General features: G+C 39.3%; 1 protein-coding gene across 1 annotated transcript in view; it reads left to right on the top strand.

Annotated features, from left to right (window-relative positions):
* PNPLA6 (patatin like domain 6, lysophospholipase) overlaps positions 1-21,527 on the top strand; it is a 167,457-nt gene that overhangs the window by 4,401 nt on the left and 141,529 nt on the right. Inside the window, exon 3 of the mRNA XM_083354723.1 lies at positions 11,312-11,392. Within this exon, the coding sequence (XP_083210849.1) occupies positions 11,354-11,392 (39 nt within the window). The 5' untranslated portion in view covers positions 11,312-11,353. The remainder of the gene's footprint in view (positions 1-11,311; positions 11,393-21,527) is intronic.

A 21,527-nucleotide genomic window follows, 5' to 3' on the forward strand; every position in this document is an offset into this window, starting at 1 on the left:
TGCAATGGTAATGGGGTGTGGGGCACGTGGGGCAGCTCCACCTTACCCTAGCTTGATTTTTAGGTATGTTCCTCGCCCTAAAACTAGGGCTTATTTTGGGGGGAGCTCTTATATTAGGCCCACCCCAAAAATCAAGCTAGGGCTTATTTTCGGGGTAGATCTTACTTTTGGGCAAACATGGTAGCATCCTCAGCTTTATGAAGGCAAGATGTACTAGTGAAAGAACACAGAAAAATCATGAACTGCTACCAGTGCATGCTGACCTTCCACTTTTATCAGCAAGAAGACACAAATCCAGGAAGCTCCCAATGGCACTTACACAACATCTACCCAGCAACTTTAAGATCAATTCTCAGTGGAAAGACAAATGGGTTACTGAACAGCCAAACATAGGATGACATATAAATGACCTCACAAAAAGGTGCCAGGCTTTGAACTACCATGTCAGCAATGGCAATCCTGAATAGGATTTGCACCTTAAGGGACTCTCTGTATAAATGGGGCATTGTATCCTCTCCTCAGTGTAATTGTGGGGTCCCATGTCAAACTGTAGATCATATCATGACTGGCTGTAAGTTGAGGGCATATAATGGTCCAGTATCTGATTTTTTAAAAAAATAAATGATGCTGCACTTCAATGGTTAGATGGCATAGACATTGATATTTGAACATAGATCTTTTTAACGTATTTATTGGGTAACAATAATAATAATAATAAAGTTGGAAGGGACCTTGGAGGTCATCTAGTCCAATCCCCTGCTCAGGCAGGAAACCTTATACCATTTCAGACAAATGGCTGTCCAGTCTCTTCTTAAAAAAACCTCCAGTGTTGGAGCATTCACCACCTCTGGAGGCAGGTTGTTCCACTGGTTAATTGTTCTGTCAGGAAGTTTCTCCTTAGTTCTAGGTTGCTTCTCTCCTTGACTAGTTTCCATCCGTTGCTTCTTGTCCTGCTTTCAGGTGCTTTGGAGAATAGCTTGACTTCTTTGTGGTAGCCCCTGAGATATTGGAACACTGCTATCATGTCACCCCTCACCCTTCTCTTCATTAAACTACACATACCCAATTCCAGCAACCGTTCCCTATATGTTTTAGCCTCCAGCCCCCTAATCATCTTTGTTGCTCTTCTCTGTACCCTTTCTAGAGTCTCGACATCTTTTTTACATCGTGGTGACCAAAACTGTATGCAGTATTCCAGGTGTGGCCTTACCAAAGCATTGTAAAGTGGTATTAGTACTTCACTTGATCTTGATTCTATCCCTCTGTTAATGCAGCCTAGCACTGTTCTAGTAATTGAGTAGTTAAAATGTTAATATATATTGCTGGTCCGTGTATGATATTGTTGTTGTTGTTGTTAGTTGCGAAGTCGTGTCCGACCCATCGCGACCCTATGGACAATGTTCCTCCAGGCCTTCCTGTCCTCTACCATCTTCTGGAGTCCATTTAAGCTCACACCTACTGCTTCAGTGACTCCATCCAGCCACCTCATTCTCTGTCGTCCCCTTCTTCTATTGCCCTCAATCTTTCCCAGCATTAGGCTCTTCTCCAGTGAATCCTTCCTTCTCATTAGGTAGCCAAAGTATTTGAGTTTTAGCTTCAGGATCTGGCCTTCTAAAGAGCAGTCAGGGTTGATCTCCTCTAGGACTGACCGGTTTGATCGCCTTGCAATCCGAGGGACTCGCAGGAGTCTTCTCCAGCACCGTAGTTCAAAGGCCTCAATTCTTTGGCGCTCAGCCTTTCTTATGGTCCAGCTTTCACTGCCATACATTGCAACTGGGAAGACCATAGCCTTGACTATACGCACTTTTGTTGACAGGGTGATGTCTCTGCTTTTTAGTGTGCTGTCTAGATTTGCCATGGCTTTCCTCCCAAGGAGCAAGCGTCTTTTAATTTCTTGGCTACAGTCCCCATCTGCAGTGATCTTGGAGCCCAGGAAAATAAAATCTGCCACTACCTCCATTTCTTCCCCATCTATTTGCCAGGAATTGAGAGGACCGGACGCCATGATCTTGGTTTTCTTAATGTTTAGTTTCAACCCAAGTTTTGCACTCTCCTTCTTCACTCGCAACAAGAGGCTCTTTAGTTCCTCTTCACTTTCTGCCATTAGAGTGGTATCATCTGCATATCTTAGGTTGTTGATGTTTCTTCCGGCAATCTTAATTCCAACTTTTGATTCATCTAGCCCTGCCTTTCTCATGATGTGCTCTGCATATAAGTTAAATAGGCAAGGCAACAGTATACAGCCTTGTCGGACTCCTTTCCCAATTTTGAACCAATCAGTGGTTCCGTGCAGTGGCGTAGCATGGGGGGTGCAGGGGGGGCCGGCCGCACCGGGCGCAACATCTGGGGGGGCGCCCATTAAGCTCGCCGGAGGGGGACGATTCTGCTCCGCCGAGGGTCGGAGGAGTGAGCGAGTGGGCGGAGCGTAGAAAGCAACCGCATTCGCTGCGCCCAGCCAGAGCGGGATCCCGTCCTCTCGCGGCTGCGGATCGCCTCCTTTCTCGGGTGGGGGTGGGGAGGCTTGGCGGCGTCTCGCCTCCCTCTCTTTCTCCCACCGCGGCTCTCCTCCGCTTGGCTCTCAACCTGCAAGCCCGGCCCCCCCGACCCAGCTCCCGCCCCCGTCTCCTCCTTTCCCGGAGGTAAAGGTAACAACTGCAGCCGCCGCACCTGCGGCTGCTTGCTGCTGCTCCTCCTCCTCCTCCTCCTGCCGTATTGACTCTCTGTGGCCACTCGGTTCCCCCTACAGGAGGTGATCGGGACCCCCCCCAACACACGTCGCCAGCAGCGAGAGTTTCCAGCCAGTCCGGCGAATCTTTGGGGCGAGGTGCCAAAGAGAAGGAGGCGGCTTGGCTTGGATAAGCAGCGTCTGGGCAGAAAATAGGTCAGGCGCCACAGCAAGTATGAACTCCTGGGGTTCAGCCTAAGCAGGCAAAGCTGCAGGGTGGGTTGGTTGGCTTTTCCGGCTTTGGAATAACCTTGGGAAGCTGAGGCATTGTAAGTTGGAAGTCATTGTTTGTTGCCTAACATGTTGGGTCATCCCACACCACATGCTAAGCCATAAACCGTGGTTGGTATCCAGGGTTTAGGACAAGATGGAGAAAACTAGCCAATTGTGGGATCATAAATCTTGATGAAGCCCATCATCGCTCCATGTGATGTATGCACTCAATCTACAAACGTAGTCCAAGCCTATTCACATCTGTTGTAAGGTCATTCTCTCGTGGGGTTTATCTTGACATCCACTAAGAGTGGAACAAACATGCCCCATTAACCATTTTCAACGCCATGTCCTCTCTTTGTCTCATCCTAAATCACAGCTGAGGCACCTTAAAGTTGCCTTGTTTCAGTTTTAAACTAGCATTTTCCCTCTTCTCCAGAGACCCTTTTTTGCCTTGAACCTAACTCAAGGGTAGGCAACCTTGGCTCTTTTATGACTTATGGACTTCAACTCCCAGAATTCCTGAGCTAGTGGAAGAGACTCGAGTGCTAAAATCCACGGGTTAGGGGGCGCAAATTACTTGCCTTGCCCCGGGTGCTGACAACCCACGCTACGCCACTGGTTCCGTGTCCAGTTCTCACTGTTGCTTCTTGGCCTGCATATAGGTTTCTCAAGAGACAAATAAGATGGTCTGGTATGCCCATCTCTTTAAGGACTTGCCATAGTTTGTTATGATCCACACAATCAAAGGCTTTTGCATAGTCAATGAAGCAGAAGTAGATGTTTTTCTGGAACTATAGCTTTCTCCATGATCCAGCGTATGTTAGCAATTTGATCTCTTGTTCTTCTGCCTCTTCGAAATCCTGCCTGTACTTCTGGTAGTTCTCGATCCACATACTGCTGGAGTCTAGCTTGTAGAATTTTAAGCATAACTTTGCTAGCATGAGAAATGAGTGCAATGGTGCGATAGTTTGAACATTCTTTGGCACTGCCTTTCTTTGGAATTGGAATGTAAACTGATCTTTTCCAATCCCGTGGCCACTGTTGAGTTTTCCAAATTTGCTGGCAAATTAAGTGTAGCACTTTTACTGCATCGTCTTTTTAAGATTTTGAATAGCTCAGCTGGAATACTGTCACCTCCACTAGCTTTGTTGTTGCTCAGCTTTTCTAAGGCCCACTTCACATTCTAGGATGTCTGGCTCGAGGTCAGTGACCACCTCATTGTGATTATCAGGGACGTTAAGCTCATTCTTGTATAGTTCTGTGTAATTTTGCCACCTCTTCTTAATCTCTTCTGCCTCTGTTAGGTCCCTGCCATTTTGGTCCTTTATCATGCCCATTTTTGCATTAAACGTTCCTTTCATCTCTCCAATTTTCTTGAAAAGATCTCTGGTCCTCCCTATTCTATTGTTTTCTTCTATTTCTTTGCATTGTTCATTTAAGAAGGCATTCTTATCTCTTCTAGCTATTCTTTGGAATTCTGCATTTAATTGGGCATATCTTTCTTTTTCTCCCTTGCCTTTCGCTTCCCTCTTTTCCTCAGCTATTTGCAAAGCTTCCTCAGGCAGCCATTTTGTTTTCTTGCATTTCTTTTTCTTTAGGATGGTTTTGGTTGCTACCTGTTGTAGAATGTTGCGAACCTCTGTCCATAGTTCTTCAGGCACTCTGTCTATCAGATCTAATTCCTTAAATCTATTTGTCACCTCTACTGTATATTGAATAGGGATATGATTTAATTCATACCTGACTGGCCTAGCGCTTTTCCCTACTTTCTTTAATTTAAGCCTAAACTTTGCAACAAGAAGCTCATGGTCTGAGCCACAGTCAGCTCCTGGTCTTGTTTTTACTGACTGTATAGAGCTTCTCCATCTTTGGCTGCAGAGCATATAGTCAATCTGATTTCTGTGTTGACCGTCTGGTGATGTCCATGTGTAAAGCCGTCTCTTGGGTTGTTGGAAAAGAGTGTTTGCTATGACCAGCGTATTCTCTTGACAAAATTCTATCCACCTGTGCCCTGCTTCATTTTGTACTCCAAGGTCAAACCTGCCTGTTATTCCAGTTATCTTTTGGCTTCCTACTTTAGCATTCCAATCCCCCATGATGATAAGGACATCATTTTTGGGTGTTAGTTCTATAAGGTGCTGTAGGGCTTCATAGAACCGGTCAATTTCATCCTCTTCAGCACCGGTGGTTGGGGCATAGACTTGGACTACTGTGATATTGAATGGTTTGCCTTGGATTCGAACTAAGATCATTCTGTCATTTTGAGGATTGTATCCCAGTATTGTTTTTCCTACTTTTTTATTGACTATGAAGGCTACTCCATTTCTTCTGAGGGATTCTTGCCCACAGTAGTATACCAGATGGTCATCTGAATTAAATTCACCCATTCCTGTCCATTTTAGTTCGCTGATACCTAAGATGTCGATGTTTAGTCTTGTCATCTCTTGTTTGACCACGTCCAGCTTTCCTTGATTCATGGATCTTACATTCCAGGTTCCTATGGAGAAAAAAATCTTTATAGCATCGGACTTTCCTTTCACCACCAGACATATCCACAGCTGAGCGTCCTTTCAGTTTTGGCCCAGTCGCTTCATTCTTTCTGGCGCTACTAGTACTAGCCCTCTGCTCTTCCCCAGTAGCATATTGGACGCCTTCCGACCTAAGGGGCTCATCTTCCAGCGTCATATCGTTTTGCCTTTTGGTACTGTCCATAGGGTTTTCATGGCAAAGTTACTGGAGTGGTTTGCCATTTCCTTCTCCAGTGGATCACATTTTGTCAGAACTCTCTGCTATGACCTTTCCGTCTTGGGTGGCCCTGCACGGCATAGCTCATAGCTTCATTGAATTATGCAAGCCCCTTCGCCACGAGAAGGCAGTAATCTATGAAGGGGCCATGTATGATATGCCATATGCTAAATAATAACTACTGACATCTGTGATGGACTACAGTAAAGAGGCAGTTTCCTAAGAAGCAGGGAGCAAAATAAAGTGATAAAGTGACTAAACTAGTAGACCAGCAAAATGCTTCGTATGTAGTATACTTAGATTTCAGTAAGGCATTTGATAAAGAAGACCACAGCCTACTCCTTGGTAAGCTAGAAAAAGGTGGAATAGACAACATCACTATCAGATGGATAGTGATGGCTGACAAGCCTAACACTCTCTTTCACTAAAATAGTTTAAATAGATGCTCTAGCAATGGATTCCTTCAGTGGCCAAAAGAAAGGCTTGGAAGACCTGTAACATTCCTTCCAATCCTCACATTCTACCCCTACATTCTATAAAGCCAATGAAAGTTGAAATCCTAGCCATTTCAATATTAGCTTGTTATGATTTTCAAAAGACTAAAGACCTCAAACTTTGCATTCTACCAATTATACATCCATAGAAGAGGGTTCTCTGCAGAATAATGTTCAGCTGTGCAAGTCTTAAAGTTTTCTGTACTCTAAAAGATTATAGAAAGCATTTATTTATTTAAAACATTTGTATAGCCACCAATCTTTTTTTTATTAAAAAGTTTTAGAATACATTTTATCTTTAACAAACAACAAAAACAAAAGAAAAGAAAAGAAAAAGAAACCCCCCCCCAGCCCCCTTCCCTCCCACCGTCCCCAACCCCACCCTCCCTTTCCCCTCCCCCCCTCACTTCCCAGAGCAGAATACAGGGTATAAAAATACAAACAATCATAATCTAGCTTACGCAAACAATCCTGAACTATATAAACTATCAAACTTTAACTCATATAGATAAACTCCAAACATATATATATATATCATATCAATAATTATTCAAAAACAATATAATACTTTTCAATCTACCCAATAAAAACAATCACAAATAAAACAATTTATATCAATTGTCTAACGCTGTTCTTCTTCCCAACTAAGCTTTAAGTTCATATTATCCTAATATATTATACAAATTAAAATACCATAGATTACTTCCAAACTTAAATTTTTTTATATAATCACATCATTCTTATATTCTTATATTCTATTACCTACTCCAATATTGCCCATAAAAGTATTACAAATTAATTTCAATCACACATAAAACAATTTATATCAGTTTTATAAAACTATTCTTCTATCCAACTAAGCTTTAACATACTAAAACCAAATTTATACAACCTTTCCTTCTCCTAATGTATTATACAACTTAAAATACCATACACTACCTTCCAGGCTTAAAACCTTCCATCCAAATAACAAAGCATAACCTACAGAATATCAATAAACACTACTACAAATCTTCCCAATTAAATTTTCATAATCATCTTAAAACTAAAGCAACACAAAATATTATATAATTATTTTATAAGGGTGAAAAATGAATCCCCACATACTTAATCCTTCTAGCATCCTTATTACATTATTATCTCTTGCAATTATGCAACTAAATCCTCAGGTTTGCTTCATTCTTCCAGAAGCAGCACACCTCTTCCAATTTCTGGCCTTCTCCCATGGTGATGAAATTTGACCCACTCCTGTAGCTTTCACATCTGTCTGCGTTAACCCTTCAACATCTTGTGGATTCTCTCTGGAACGTTGAGGCTCTCTGTCACCTTTTTTCTTTGTAGACTCCAAAGACGATATGGGGACTGCTTTTAAAACATTACTGTAAAAGTCACGTGCCTGAATCACCGTGGTAAGACAATGCCTCGTACCTTCATAAGTCACCACCATACCCTCTGGTATTTGCCATCTAAACTTAATATCACGTCGTCTCAATTCTTGTGTCAAAAAAGCAAATTCCTTCCTTTTTCTTAAAATTCTTGCAGGAATCTCTTAAAATCAAAACTTTTTGCTCATCCATTACAAAATCAATATTATAGGAGGCCTGGATAACTTCATTTCTAATCTTTCTCTTTGTGAAATAAACCACCACATCTCTGGGTAATTTCCTTTGTCTTGCAATCCACGAATTAACACGGAAGATTTTATCTATATCTTCCATTATTTCATCTGCTGGTCGCTCCAACACCCCTTCCAAAACCTCAGAAACCATTTTCGTCAAATTTTCCTTAGGATTTTCTTTTAGGCCTTTGATTCTCAAAGCAAGCTCCATCTGAGAATACTGTGTCGAAATCAAATCATAATCCATTTTCGCTATCATATTTTCAGTTTCTGTCATTTTGGCTTCCATTCTAGTATCATTTTGAACAAGATCTTCCACTTTTTCATCCAAAATCTCAATGCTTTTAGCCATATTTAACGTTGCAGATGTGATGTCTACTCTCATTTCTGCTAATTTCTCTGTAAACTTCTCCTCCAACTTTTTCTCCATTATCTCAACAAATTGTTGCATTTGCTTTTCCATAGTTTCTTGGAGCAAACTCTGCAAATCTTTTACTGTAAAAGCTGATACAGATTCAGATGCAGAGGACAATGAAGTTTTCACCGAAGACTGCTGCCTCAGGGCAGGAACTTTAGAAGATATAGCCGCCATTATCACCCTCTATTGTTAACTACGCACTTTCACATGCAGATTCAGCAAAGTCCATTGAGTTAAAGATCAAAACATCATCTTCACAAAAATCTCCTGCATCGCTCTGCCTGCGTCCTCGTTCTCATAAGCTCTTCCTTGCTAGCAGGGATGGTTGCGAACGCCCTATTCTGCTCCAAAAAACCCGGAACAGAGACGCCTCGCAGTCCGGAGCATGCCCAGGCTTCGGGGGGGCTCAATCCTTCCACCACCAAAACTCTAAGTTCTGGCGGCCCTGGAGAGCTCTACCCCTACCTGGACGCTCACCCCCTCCTCTTCTCCTGAGGTGGGGGCTTCCAAGCCGCCGAACAGCTGATCGGCGCTGTTTTCGGCGACTCTACGGAGCCGCGAGGCTGACAGCCAAGAAATGGCTGCCTCCGGCGTCGCCTTGCCATCCGGAAGCCGTATAGCCACCAATCTTAAAAGTAACTTTGGGTCTCTTTAAGCAGTAAATACAATCAAAAAACAAAAATCAATAAAACTAAAATACAGAATAACTGTATTAGTGCCATGACTGCTTTCTCAGATGTAACCCACATTCTCCTCTCACCTGACTCCAGCACTTGGGGAAAGAGCCAGGTCTGAGTGCTCTCCTAGGACTATGTTGGATCTCAGGGAAGTGGAGGTTCCTTGGGTTTGGGGCTGCAGCCAAAAAGCATGATGCACTCTGCTATATTTAAAAAATGCAGTGTATTGTTAACATTTTCTGGAAGGAAGACTCAGACATTACAACATATGAATAAGAATTTGGGAAAAATACTAGGGATAAAAATTAGAAATCTTTATGAAATCTTTATAAGAATTAGAGAAAGTTCAATGAAACTTATCATTGTACTGTTCTACTCCACTTTTTTATCCAATATGTTAAGTTATATATCTGAAAGATTGTGAAAAGGGATATGATAAAATTAGATCATATTGGTATGCTTAGTAGAATTGTTTAATGATCCAGCAGTTTTGAAAATAAATCTCTAGGGAGATAAGATCTGTTTATTCTCTTTCCCAATAGCATTATAATTGGGTATTTTATCACTGTTTGAAAGAGGAAACAGAAATGTTAAAATTACAGACATAAGAATTGTGAAAGAATGCCTGCAGCCCAGAAAGTGAAAGAGACTAGTATCCAACTTTAGTACTCCAAATTACCAGAAGAATATTTAATGGAAAGAAAAATTCTCAGTTGCATTACATAAGATGCAGGGTATTACATGTAACATCCCCTTTAATCTAATTTAATTGAAAGATGTATGGTGTATAAATTAATAAATAATAATAACTTGGAAACTTTTTATTTGCTTGCCCAAAAATTTAGAAATGAGACATCTATTCTCAATGATGTTGTGGATTCTGTGAAGGAACAATGAGAGGATTTAAAAAGAGTTTACAAATCAGCCATTTGATTTTGTTATAGGATACTTTTTATATTTTTGGGAGTTAACTTATTGAAGTCTAAGTGTTTTTTAATCTGTTAATTTTAATGATTACTAATACTGTCTCATATGCAACCTGGATTTGCATAGCTACACTCTTTTCTGTCTTCCCCTTTTTGACCCCCCTTCACAACCTTGTCACTCTGCTGCATTGCATCTGATGAAGTGAGCCATAGCTCACAAAAGCTGTTATGCCTTTTAATAAAAAATATTAGTCTGAAAAGATGCTATCAGACTGCTTCAGAAATTTCTGTTTGTTTTCTCCTTCTTGAGGCCAGGGCAGCTACTCTCTGGGATAATAAACAGCTTCTGTTTATCTTTTCTGTGCCTTATAGCCTAAGGAGGAGGTTTCTTAAGAATAGGAGAGATGTACAAACTAAGAGAGTAAAGCAATTGTTTCAGCGTTGGGCAACAGTAGCTTAAGTTCCTGATATTGTGCAACTTGCAGGAAGGATGGTTTTATTTTTGCAGTTAGGGACTCTGTCGAAGCCACAGTAGTGGCCACAGAATCCATTTATATTTCATTTCTAACTCCTATCTGTGCAAATCTAAATCTCACCTCCTTACTGAATTCTGCCATTTCCAAGGAGGGAAAGAGAAGGCAGGGTTGTTAAGAGCCATCTCTACCCCTTAGATGCAAGGTTTGTTTATTCAGCCTGCCTGGAGGCCATCACAAAAGACCAGGGAAGAAATCCTTTGAACTAAGTAGAACAAAGAAAGAGGGAGAGGGGGGGAATTCTGGTTTGTATCTCCAACTGGAATGTGAAGGGGAGGAAGTAATAATGTTGCAAATGTACTGGGGCTCTCCTTTCCCATGAGGAGTTTGACACCTGAAACTCAACTGATCCGGTACTGACCAAATGGACTGAGGGGAGGGGTTTTAATTGGGTACACTTTAAAAGTATTGACCTGCAAGACAGTTTCCAGATCCTGTCTAGATTATCCACTGTCAACCATGTTTTAGTAAAAGTTCCTGTTTGGACAATCCTGTCTCCAAGAGTTCTTCTTTCCTAAGATGTGGATTAGGGTGGGTTCTGACAGTAAACTTGTTTTGAGCTTAGAATTTCCTTTTTAAAAAGACGCATTATGGATAATAGAGTTGTGCAAAGAAGGACTAGGGGTAATATGATAGTAGTGTTCCAATACCTAAGGGGCTGCCACAAAGAAGAGGGGGGTCAATCTATTTTCTAAAGTACCCAAAGGCAAGATGAAGCAATGGATGGAAACTAATCAAGGAAAGAAGCTCTTTTCGCACTATATTAAAGCATTAAAAATCCTTAGAGATAGTCTGTATTTAACAACTGCAGCAAATTCAGAGCCTGTATTTTTATTGTGTAGATGAACATTTTTTCCCTTCCATTCAATCTTGTCCAATTCTCAGAGAGTGCCTAAACTTGATCACCAGAATATGTACATATAACCCAGGAGCTATATGCATTTTTCTCTTGCCTGCAGGGTCCTTCATGGACTAGGCTAGGAAGAAAAGTCGTAGCCATCATGGGGCAAAGTGAATCGGAGCCACAGAAGGAGGAAGAGGTATGGTCACTGTGTTTTTCACTAATGGATAGCTGCTCATCTACTTCCTCCTGCTCTTCCTCTCTTTCTCTTCCTTTTGCTCAGTAGACTTTCACAAGTGGAGAACCCAATAGTACTGCCTTTCACCATTCCCTGCTTAGTAAAAAGTGCATGTTTAACTGTCCATCATGCATCTTTTTTTGTGACATATAGAGACCACTTTGCTTTTAAACATGAGTTTGCATGTTTCCAAAATCAGCTTGTTGGCTTACCTCTTTATATTGCATTGATACTTAATGCAATATGGTTCTTGCCAATGAAACGTTTAGTCCATTGCCATAGGGGTATACTGCAGGCCACCCAACCAATCAGAACAAATAGATGGACTCTTTGCCAACCAGTTAACAAATGTATGTAAGAAGCATACCACAGTAGTAATGGGAGACTTCAACTACCCAGATAACAGCTGGGAGACAAACTCTGCAGTGAGCAGGAGTTCAAACAGATTCTTAACCTAGCCGACAACTTTGTCATCCAAAAGATGTCTGCAGCCTAGTGACGAGCCATATTACTATGGCCGGGCTTTCGTTGGCCAGTTTGGAGGGTTGCGCCAGCTCTAATGAGAGAGCTACCGCTCTCCTGCGGGTGACCTTCGACCCTTTTCCCATTGGGGGACCCTCCCCAATGATGCGAAACTGGATAAGGAAGACGGAGCTTGTCTTCCAGGTGTCCATGGCAGCCGCACAGTGAACTGGAAGTCCGGAGCTGGCAGAAGTTATTTCAAAACCATTGCACCATATCCTGGAGGACTGGGGAAGTACCTGATGATTGGAAAAGGGCTGATGTGGTTCCCATCTTCAAGAGAGGGGGGAAAAACAGACCCAGGAAATTACAGACCAATCAACCTAACATGAATACCTAGGAAGATCCTAGAAAAGATAATCAAAAAACAGATCTGTGAACAACTAGAAGCAAACAAAGTTATAAGTGGTAGCCAGCACAGGTTTGTTAAAAACAGATCATGCCAAACCAATCTTATTTCATTCTTTGATAGTGTCCAAATTAATAGACCAGTGAAATGCTGTGGCCATAGTATATTTAGATTTCAATAAGGCATTTGACAAAGTAGACTACAATTTACTGCTTGGTAAGCTAGAAAAAGGTGAAATAGACAACATCACCACTGATGGATTTGTAGCTGGCTGGCAAACTGTACTCAATGATTAGTCCTCAATGGTACTACATCCACATGGAGAGAAGTAAGTAGTACCACAAGGCTCCGTCATAGACCCAGTACTCTTCAATATCTTCATCAATGACTTAGGTGAGGGAATAGACATTAAACTGGCAGGAATAGCCAATATCCCAGAAGACAAGTTCAGGATTCAAAAAGATCTTGACAAACTAGAACAATGTGCCCAATCCAACAAAATGAGTTTTAATGTGGAGAAAAGCAACATTTTACATTTAGGCAGGAAAAATCAAAGATATAAGTACATATTAGATGAGACCTGGATCAAAAACAGTAACTGTGAGAGGGACCTTGGAATCCCAGTGGACGATCACTGACTATGAGCAAGCAATGTGTTGCAACAGCCAAAAAAGCTAATACAATCCTGAGTTTTATAAACAGAGGCATAGAATCAATATCACATGAAGTATTAGTACCACTTTATAAAACCCTAGTGCAGGCATGTCAAACTTGGAACGTCAGATGACGTCACATGACGTATTGCAACTTTTTCCCCATTGCCGGCAATGGGGTGGGCACTGTTTCGGCATGATGCATCCAGTCCGCGAGCCGGCAGTTTGACATGCCTGCCCTAGTGAGACCACACCTGGAATACTGCAACCAATTTTGGTCACCATACTACAAAAAAGATGTTGAGACCTTGGAAAAAGTTCAGAGAAGAGCAACTAAGATGATCCAAGGCCTGGAGACTAAAACATGAAGAACGGCTGCAGGACTTGGGTTTGGCTAGTCTAAAGAAAAAAAAAAACAATTGGGGAGACTTGATAGCTGTATTCCAGGATTTGAGAGGCTGCCACAAAGAAGAGAGGCTCAAATTATTCTCCAAAGCACCAGAGGGCAGGACAAGAGACAATGGTTGGAAACAGAGAGAAGCAACCTGGCATGAAGGAGAAAGTTCCTAACAGTGAGGACAATTAACCAGTGGAAAAGCTTGCCTTCAGAAATCATGGAGGTTTTTTAGAAGAGACTGGACAGTCACTTGTCTGATATGGTGTAGGTTCTCCTGCTTGAGTAGGGGGCTGGACTAGAAGATCTCCAAAGTCCCTTCCAGATTCTATTTCTGTTTCTATTCCATTCCATTCCTTTATTGCAACATAGCACCTAATACATCCTGTTCATCTCCATCCTTGTGCCCTTCAAATAATTATAGTAATTAAATCACATGTCCAAGGGTTAGCAGTTTGGAATGATGGTGTCTGTAATCCTAAAAACCTAGGATACACCATAAAGCATGCTAATCTGTTTTGCCTCTTTCTTTGCCATTTTTTTTTCTGAAAGCTGTGGCTCTGCTCCCTCCCTTAAGGCCTGCTCCATTCTCTCTACTGCACGATGCAATGGTTGTGACGGTTGTGCTTTCCAGCATCAAGCTCTTTGTGGAAGATCAGCTCCAGATCAGCATGGGGAGGTGGAGGTGGAAGAGAAAGCTTTCAGTAGGTCAAACTCATGCAATGCTGCTATCTATGGCAGGCATGTCAAACTTGCGACATCACGTGATGTTGTGTGGGCATGGTTTCAGCATGATGCACCCGGCCTGTGGGCTGGCAGTTTGACATGCCTGATCTATGGAATAAAATAACTTTTCCAGACATTAATGGTGAATGCAAGAATAATTTGCAACCCTGGAAAAAGCTAAGGGCAATGCCATAGTATATTGGTTATTGTTTCTGTGCAGCATTTAATTATTCCAGAAAGCACTTCACGTAATAAGCATTGTAATGAGGTAACATAGAAGCCGGAAACCAATGAGTGACAGTGGCCAAACCTGATTCATCTGGAGAAGAGCAAAATTATCATTTCTCATGATAAAAATTCCTAGATATGAAGGACTTCCAGATATCAAATATCAGACATCTGATAATTGATGGGAATGCTACTCCATCATAAATAGGATGCATACCTCTGTTTTAAAAATACTAAACATTTGGTTACTCAGACAGGTACCAGATACCAATTTCAGATATCAAAAGAAAAAGCACACCTCTCAGTTAAGTTTCTCTTTGAAATTGTAGCTGTTCCATAGCACATCTACTGGGTGCGTTGTTGCACAAATCCAGTACCTAATATTCAAAAGATACAAAAAAAAAAATATTTGATTCTACCTTGTGGTAATTAGATCAAAGAATCAATTGATCAACTCTTAGATTTTTAAAAAGTTTATCATTTGAGGGTACTGTGGGAAGAAATACATTTTAAAAATGCAATGCATGGAGTTACCAAAGCATTATGCATGTCAGTTGGAGAAAGTTTTTCATACTCAGCTCAGGGAGCCACGAATCACAGCCCTTTGGATGCCTGGCTATGCAGTATGGATGGAAAGAAGCAGGATTGAGGGTGGCATGATTTTCTGCCAAAGCTAAAACAGGGAAACAAACAGCAAAGCAGCTGGGTGGACATGGCTTGTACAATAAAATCATTTCCCGGTGTTGGGCTTTAAAACCAACACAGTGGGATGATGGGGATGAGCTTCCACTTGAAGTGGGTTACTCTTTTGTTTCTCAAGGACATGTGGATTTTGAAAGCAATGATTTCAAAGGTAAGAAGTTGCGATCTACAAAAAAAGTGGTGGGAGTGGCTGTGGGAAATTACAGATAAATCAGTGTGACATCAATGCCTGGGAAGATCCTAGAAAAATAGTCAAGCAGCACATTTGTGAGCACTTACAAACGAACAAGACAATTAATAGAATTTGGCATGAAATTATCAAAAACAGATTATGCCAGATTGTGACCAAACCTTATTGCCTTCTTTGACAAAATGACTAAATTAATGTTTAAGGGATATGCTGTGGACATAGTTTAGTTAGACTTCAGTAAGGCATTTGACAAAATTGACCTCAGCCTATTCCTTCGTAAGATAGAACAATGTGGGATAGACAATACCACCACCAGATGGATTTGCTACTGGCTGACCAACTGCACTTAGCGAGTAGTCCTCAATGGAACTACATCTACATGGAGGGAAGCATGCAGTGCAGTACCTGTCTTAGATCATCTTCATAAATTATATAAGGGGATAGAAGGGAGACTCATCAAATTTGCAGGTGATACGAAGCTGGGAGGAATAGCTAACAGTTTAGATGAGAGACTCAAAATTCAAACTTGAACACTGGGATCTATCCAGAAAAATGAAATTCTGTGGTGAGAAAAGTAAGGTCCAATAGATAGGCAACAAAAACCAAATGCAGAGATATACAGTAAAATAAATATTTGTGTAAGGACCTGCCTCAACTAGGTCTCTAAAGAAAGCAGAACTCTTGAAAAAGGCATTGTCTCAAAAGGAACTTTTTTAAAATAATATTTTATTGATTTTCTCATTTTACAATTGGATATTTAAAAAGCAACGTGATTACAGGGTTAACCAATAGTTCAATAGTGTACATAAATCTTTAATATAAATCTCATTACAACATGAAAGATTTCCTCTTTTTTTATTGAAAAGTTCTACAATACATTTTAAAGCCCCCCCTTCCCTCCCCCTCTCCCCTCAACTTCCCCCCACCTCCCCATAGAGCCCACCCTTCCCTCCCCCTCCTCCCCCCCGACTTCCCAGAGCTGAATACAGGGTATTGCCTCTAACAAACTTGAACTAAAATATGCTATCTATAAATACACTTAAAATCCTAACGCACTTTAACTCCCATTAAACATAGCTAAATAATAATACATCTTGTTGAATTCTCATACTCATTCATTCATATGCTAAATGAAACTTTTTAGTCCCATATTTATTCTGAATGTAATCAATCCATCTTCTCCATTCCGAAATGTATCTTTGTTGCGAGTGATCTTTCAAATAAGCTGAAATTTTTGCCATTTCTCCTAGGTTTGAAACTTTTAGAGTCCACTCTTCTATAGTAGGCAGATCCTCCTTCTTCCAATATTGCGATACCAAAAGTCTTGCTGCCGTTATTAAATTCAACATCAATTTAATTTCTATAACAGTACAATCTGTAATAATACCCAACAGAAATAACTGCGGAGAAAACCTTATCTTTTTCTTAAATATCTTCTGCATATTCCACCAAATTTTAATCCAAAAAGCTTTAACTTTTTTGCAAGTCCACCATATATGATAGTACGTTGCATCGTCACAACCACACCTCCAACATTTAGGTTGGTAATTTGGATACATACATTCTAATTTTTTAGGATCTAAATGCCATCTATAAAACATTTTATAAAAGTTCTCTCTTAAGTTTTGTGCCTGTGTAAATTTTACATTTCTGACCCAGATTTTTTCCCAAGTATCCATCGTTATTGGCTCCTGAATATTCTGGGCCCATTTTATCATACAGTCCTTAACAAGTTCCATTTCTGAATCTATTTCTATCAGTGCATTATATATCCTTACATGCGCTTGACTTTGATCTCTAATTTGTTTTTCCAAATTTTCATCAGTTGTTGAAATACCAATTTTCTGATCTTCTTTCCATCTAGCTTGTATCTGGCCATACTGAAACCAAGTTTGTACTATTTTCCCTTCTTTTAAAATATTGAATGGCTTTAGTTGCAGAACATTCCTTTCCAATCTAAGAATTTCTTTATATGTGATCACATCATGTTTGAATCTCAAACTTATATTTTCTATCACATGTTTAGGTATTGCCCAAATTGGTATTTTATAATTTAACTTATATTGATATTTTTTCCAGACTCGCAACAGGGCATACCTTAATATATGTGTCTTAAAAACATTATCCACCTTTTTATCATACAATAAATATGCATGCCAACCATGTAATAAATCACATCCCTCGATATTCAATATTCTTCCTTCTGTTAAATTGAACCAATTACTAATTGACAATAAAGCCGCAGCATCATAATATAATTTAAAATTGGGCATTTTAAGACCACCTCTTTCATGTATATCTTGCATTATCTTAAGTTTTACTCTCGGTCTTTTCCCTGCCCAAATAAATTTATTAATACCTTTCTGCCATTCCTCCAAATTTGAATCTTTTTTAAGTATAGGTATCATTTGAAACAAAAAAATTTTTTTGGTAAAACGTTCATTTTCACTGCTGCAATTCTTCCCAATAAAGACAGTCTAACTCTTTTTGTGTTTTTAGCCATAACAATTCATAATTATTTTTATATAATTTCACATTTGAAGCTGTAATATATACCCCCAAATATTTAATCTTTTTAACTATTTCAAATCCCATTAGTTTTTCTAGGGATTCCTTTTGTTCTATGGTCATATTTTTAAACAATATTTTAGTTTTTTGCGTATTTATCTTAAATCCAGAAACTTGTCCATATTGCAAAATTATCTCCATTAAATCTGTAACCGATTGAGTCGGTTGACTTAATGTAATAACCAAGTCATCCGCAAACGCTCTTAATCTATAATCTTGATGTTTTATTTTAATTCCCTTTATTTTATTTGAATCACGTATCTTAGTAATATTTCCAGTGTTAAACAGCAATGGTGACAACGGACATCCCTGTCTTGTACCCTTTTCAATTTTGCAAGCTTCTGTTAAACTACCATTAATTTTTTTTTATTGAAAAGTTTTACAGTACATTTTATTTTCAACAAAACAAAACAAAACTCCTCCCAACCCCCTCCCCTCTTCCCAACCCTCCCCAACACCTCCCTCCCCCTCCCCCCTCCCCGACTTCCCAGAGCTAAATACAAGGTATAACAGTAAAAACAATCATAATCTACCATATGCAAACAACAATAACTATTAAATCTGTCGCACTTTAACTCTTATAAAATAACTACAAGCAATATAAATATCACATCAATACTTATTCAAATGCTGGGTGAAACTTTGTAGTCCCATATTTATTCTGGATGTAATCAATCCATTTTTTCCACTCCACAATATATCTCTGTTGTGAATGGTCTTTCAAGTACGCTGAAATCTTTGCTATTTCCGCCAGGTTGGAAACTTTTAAAGTCCATTCTTCTATAGTCGGCAGTTCTTCCTTCTTCCAATATTGCCCTACTAAAAGTCTTGCTGCCGTAATTAAATTCAACATCAACTTAGTGTCCACAACAGTAGTGTCAGTAGTAATGCCCAGTAAAAACAATTGCGGACAAAATTTTATCCTTTTCTTAAATATCTTCTGCATATTCCACCAAATTTTAATCCAAAATGCTTTAACCTTTTTACAGGTCCACCATATATGAAAATACGTTGCATCTTCACCACCACACCTCCAACATTTAGGCTAACAGTTCGGATACATACTTGCTAGTTTTTTAGGATCTAAATGCCACCTATAAAACATTTTATAAAAGTTCTCTCTTAAATTTTGAGCTTGCGTAAATTTTACATTTCTCACCCAAATCTTTTCCCAAGTATCCATTGTAATAACATCTTGAAAATTCTGAGCCCACTTTATCATACAGTCTTTAACAAGTTCTGTCTCTGAATCAATTTCTATCAGTGCAAGATATATCCGTTTGATATGTGCTAGACCTTGATCTCTAATTTGCTTTACCAAATTTTCATCAGTCATTGAAAAACCAATTTTCTGATCTTCTTTCCACCTGGCCTCTAATTGCCCGTACTGAAACCAAGTTTGAACAATCTTTCCTTCTCGTAAGATATTATACGGCTTCAAATACCATACATTCCTTTCCAAACTTAAAATTTCCTTATATGTAGTCACATCATGTTTAAATCCAACACTTATGTTTTCTATTGCATGTTTCGGTATTGCCCATAAAGGTATCTTATAATTTAGCTTATGTCTATACTTTTTCCAAACTCGCAACAGAGCATGTCTTAAAATATGAACCTTGAATGCATTATCCACCTTCTTATCATACAATAGGTATGCATGCCAACCAAATAGCAAATCATGACCTTCAAGATTTAATAATCTCACTTGTGTTAAATTAATCCAATCACTTATCGCTGACAAAGCAGCAGCTTCATAGTATAGTTTAAGATTAGGCATTTTAAGACCACCTCTCTCACGCGTGTCCTGCATAATCTTAAATTTAACTCGTGGCCTTTTCCCTGCCCAAACAAATTTATTAATACCCTTTTGCCATTCCTCCAAGTTTGAATCCTTTTTAAGAATAGGTATCATTTGAAATAAAAATAGAAATTTTGGCAAAACATTCATTTTCACTGCTGCAATTCTACCCAATAAAGACAATTGTAGTTTTTTCCAGCTGTCCAATTCTTTTTGAACTTTTCCCCATAGCTTTTCATAATTATTTATATATAACTTTACATTTGAGGGTGACAAATATACCCCCAAATACTTAACCCTTTTGACAATTTCAAATCCCGTTAGCCCTTCTAAAGCAGCCTTTTGTGATACTGTCATATTCTTAGACAACATTTTAGTTTTTTGTATGTTAACCTTAAATCCAGAAACTTTCCCATATTGCATTATTATCTCCATCAATTCTACAACTGAATTTTCTGGCTGGGTCACCGTAACAACCAGATCGTCTGCAAACGCCCTCAGTCTATAATCCTGATCTCTTATTTGAATTCCCCTAATTTTTTCCGAATCCCGTATTTTAATCAGTAATATCTCCAATGTTAAAACAAATAGTAAAGGTGACAACGGGCACCCCTGCCTTGTGCCCTTTTCAATGTTACATACTTCAGTCAGACTATTACTTACTATTATACGGGCTGTTTGCTTTTGATATAGTGCCCTAATTGGTTGTAAGAATTTATCCCCAAAATTCATTTTATCTAATACTTTCAGCAAAAATTGCCAATCCAATTGATCAAAGGCTTTTTCAGCATCCAAAAAGATCAACGCTGCAGGGATCTGATTCTTTCCAGAAATTCCAGCAAGACAACTATATGCCTCACGTTGTTCTTCATTTGTCTACCACTTATGAACCCAGTTCATAATTATGAATTATTGTTGCAGTACCCTCATTAATCTGTTAGCTAAAACCTTAGCAAATATCTTGTAGTCTGTATTCAAAAGTGATATTGGTCTATAATGTTTTGCTTGGGTGACATCCTGATCTTCCTTCGGAATCAAAGAAATAAAAGCAGTTTTCCAAGACGGAGGCACCCCTCCTCCCATTTCAATTGTCTGAAACAATTCCCTTAATGGTTTTACCATCTCTAACTGTAAATTTTTATAATACACAGCAGTCAGCCCATCCGTCCCTGGCGCCTTGCCCACTTTCAATTGTTTAATTGCTGAAAAAATTTCTTCCTCAGTTATCAATTGATTCATCTCTTCCTTTTGTTCTTGTGTAAGAGCAGGAATATTAGCATTCATCAAATATACATCAATATCTGCCTCGCTAATCTTATCTCTAGCATATAACTTAGAGTAAAAATCAACAAAAGTTTTCTTAATAAGACTCTATTCTATCTATATTAGAAGCCCTTTGCTTCTTCCTTAACAAATAAGCTAACCATCTACCTGGTTTATTAGCATTGCAAAAAGTATTATGTCTAGCATACCGTAGGTTAGTTGCCACTTGATCAGCCATCAACTTGTCAAACTGTCCCCTTAATAAATTAATTACCTCTTTAATCTTCACATCCGATAGATTCAAAATTAAAGCCTTTTCTTTTTCCCTGATTTCATTCTCTAATTCCTTCCTCCTAAATTCCAGATTACGTCTATATTTGTTATTCAAATATATTAACACACCTCTCATATAAGCTTTACTGGCATCCCAGACCATTTCAATAGAAGTACCCTTATGCATATTGATTTCAAAAAAATTCTTCATCTGTTTTTTACATTCTTCCACATTTCCCTGATATCTAAACAGGTTCTCATTTAGATGCCAGGAGCGCCTATCTCTATTATCCTTGTCTATCTCTAGCCAGACTGGACTATGATCAGACATAGTTCTTGGACAAATCTTGATCTTCTTAATCCTGGAAAAGAAATCATTGGTAATTAGTATAAAGTCAATCCTAGAAAAAGATTTATGTCTATCAGA

The sequence above is a fragment of the Vipera ursinii genome (assembly GCF_947247035.1).
Source record: "Vipera ursinii genome assembly, chromosome: 2".
Classification (NCBI taxonomy): domain Eukaryota; kingdom Metazoa; phylum Chordata; class Lepidosauria; order Squamata; family Viperidae; genus Vipera; species Vipera ursinii.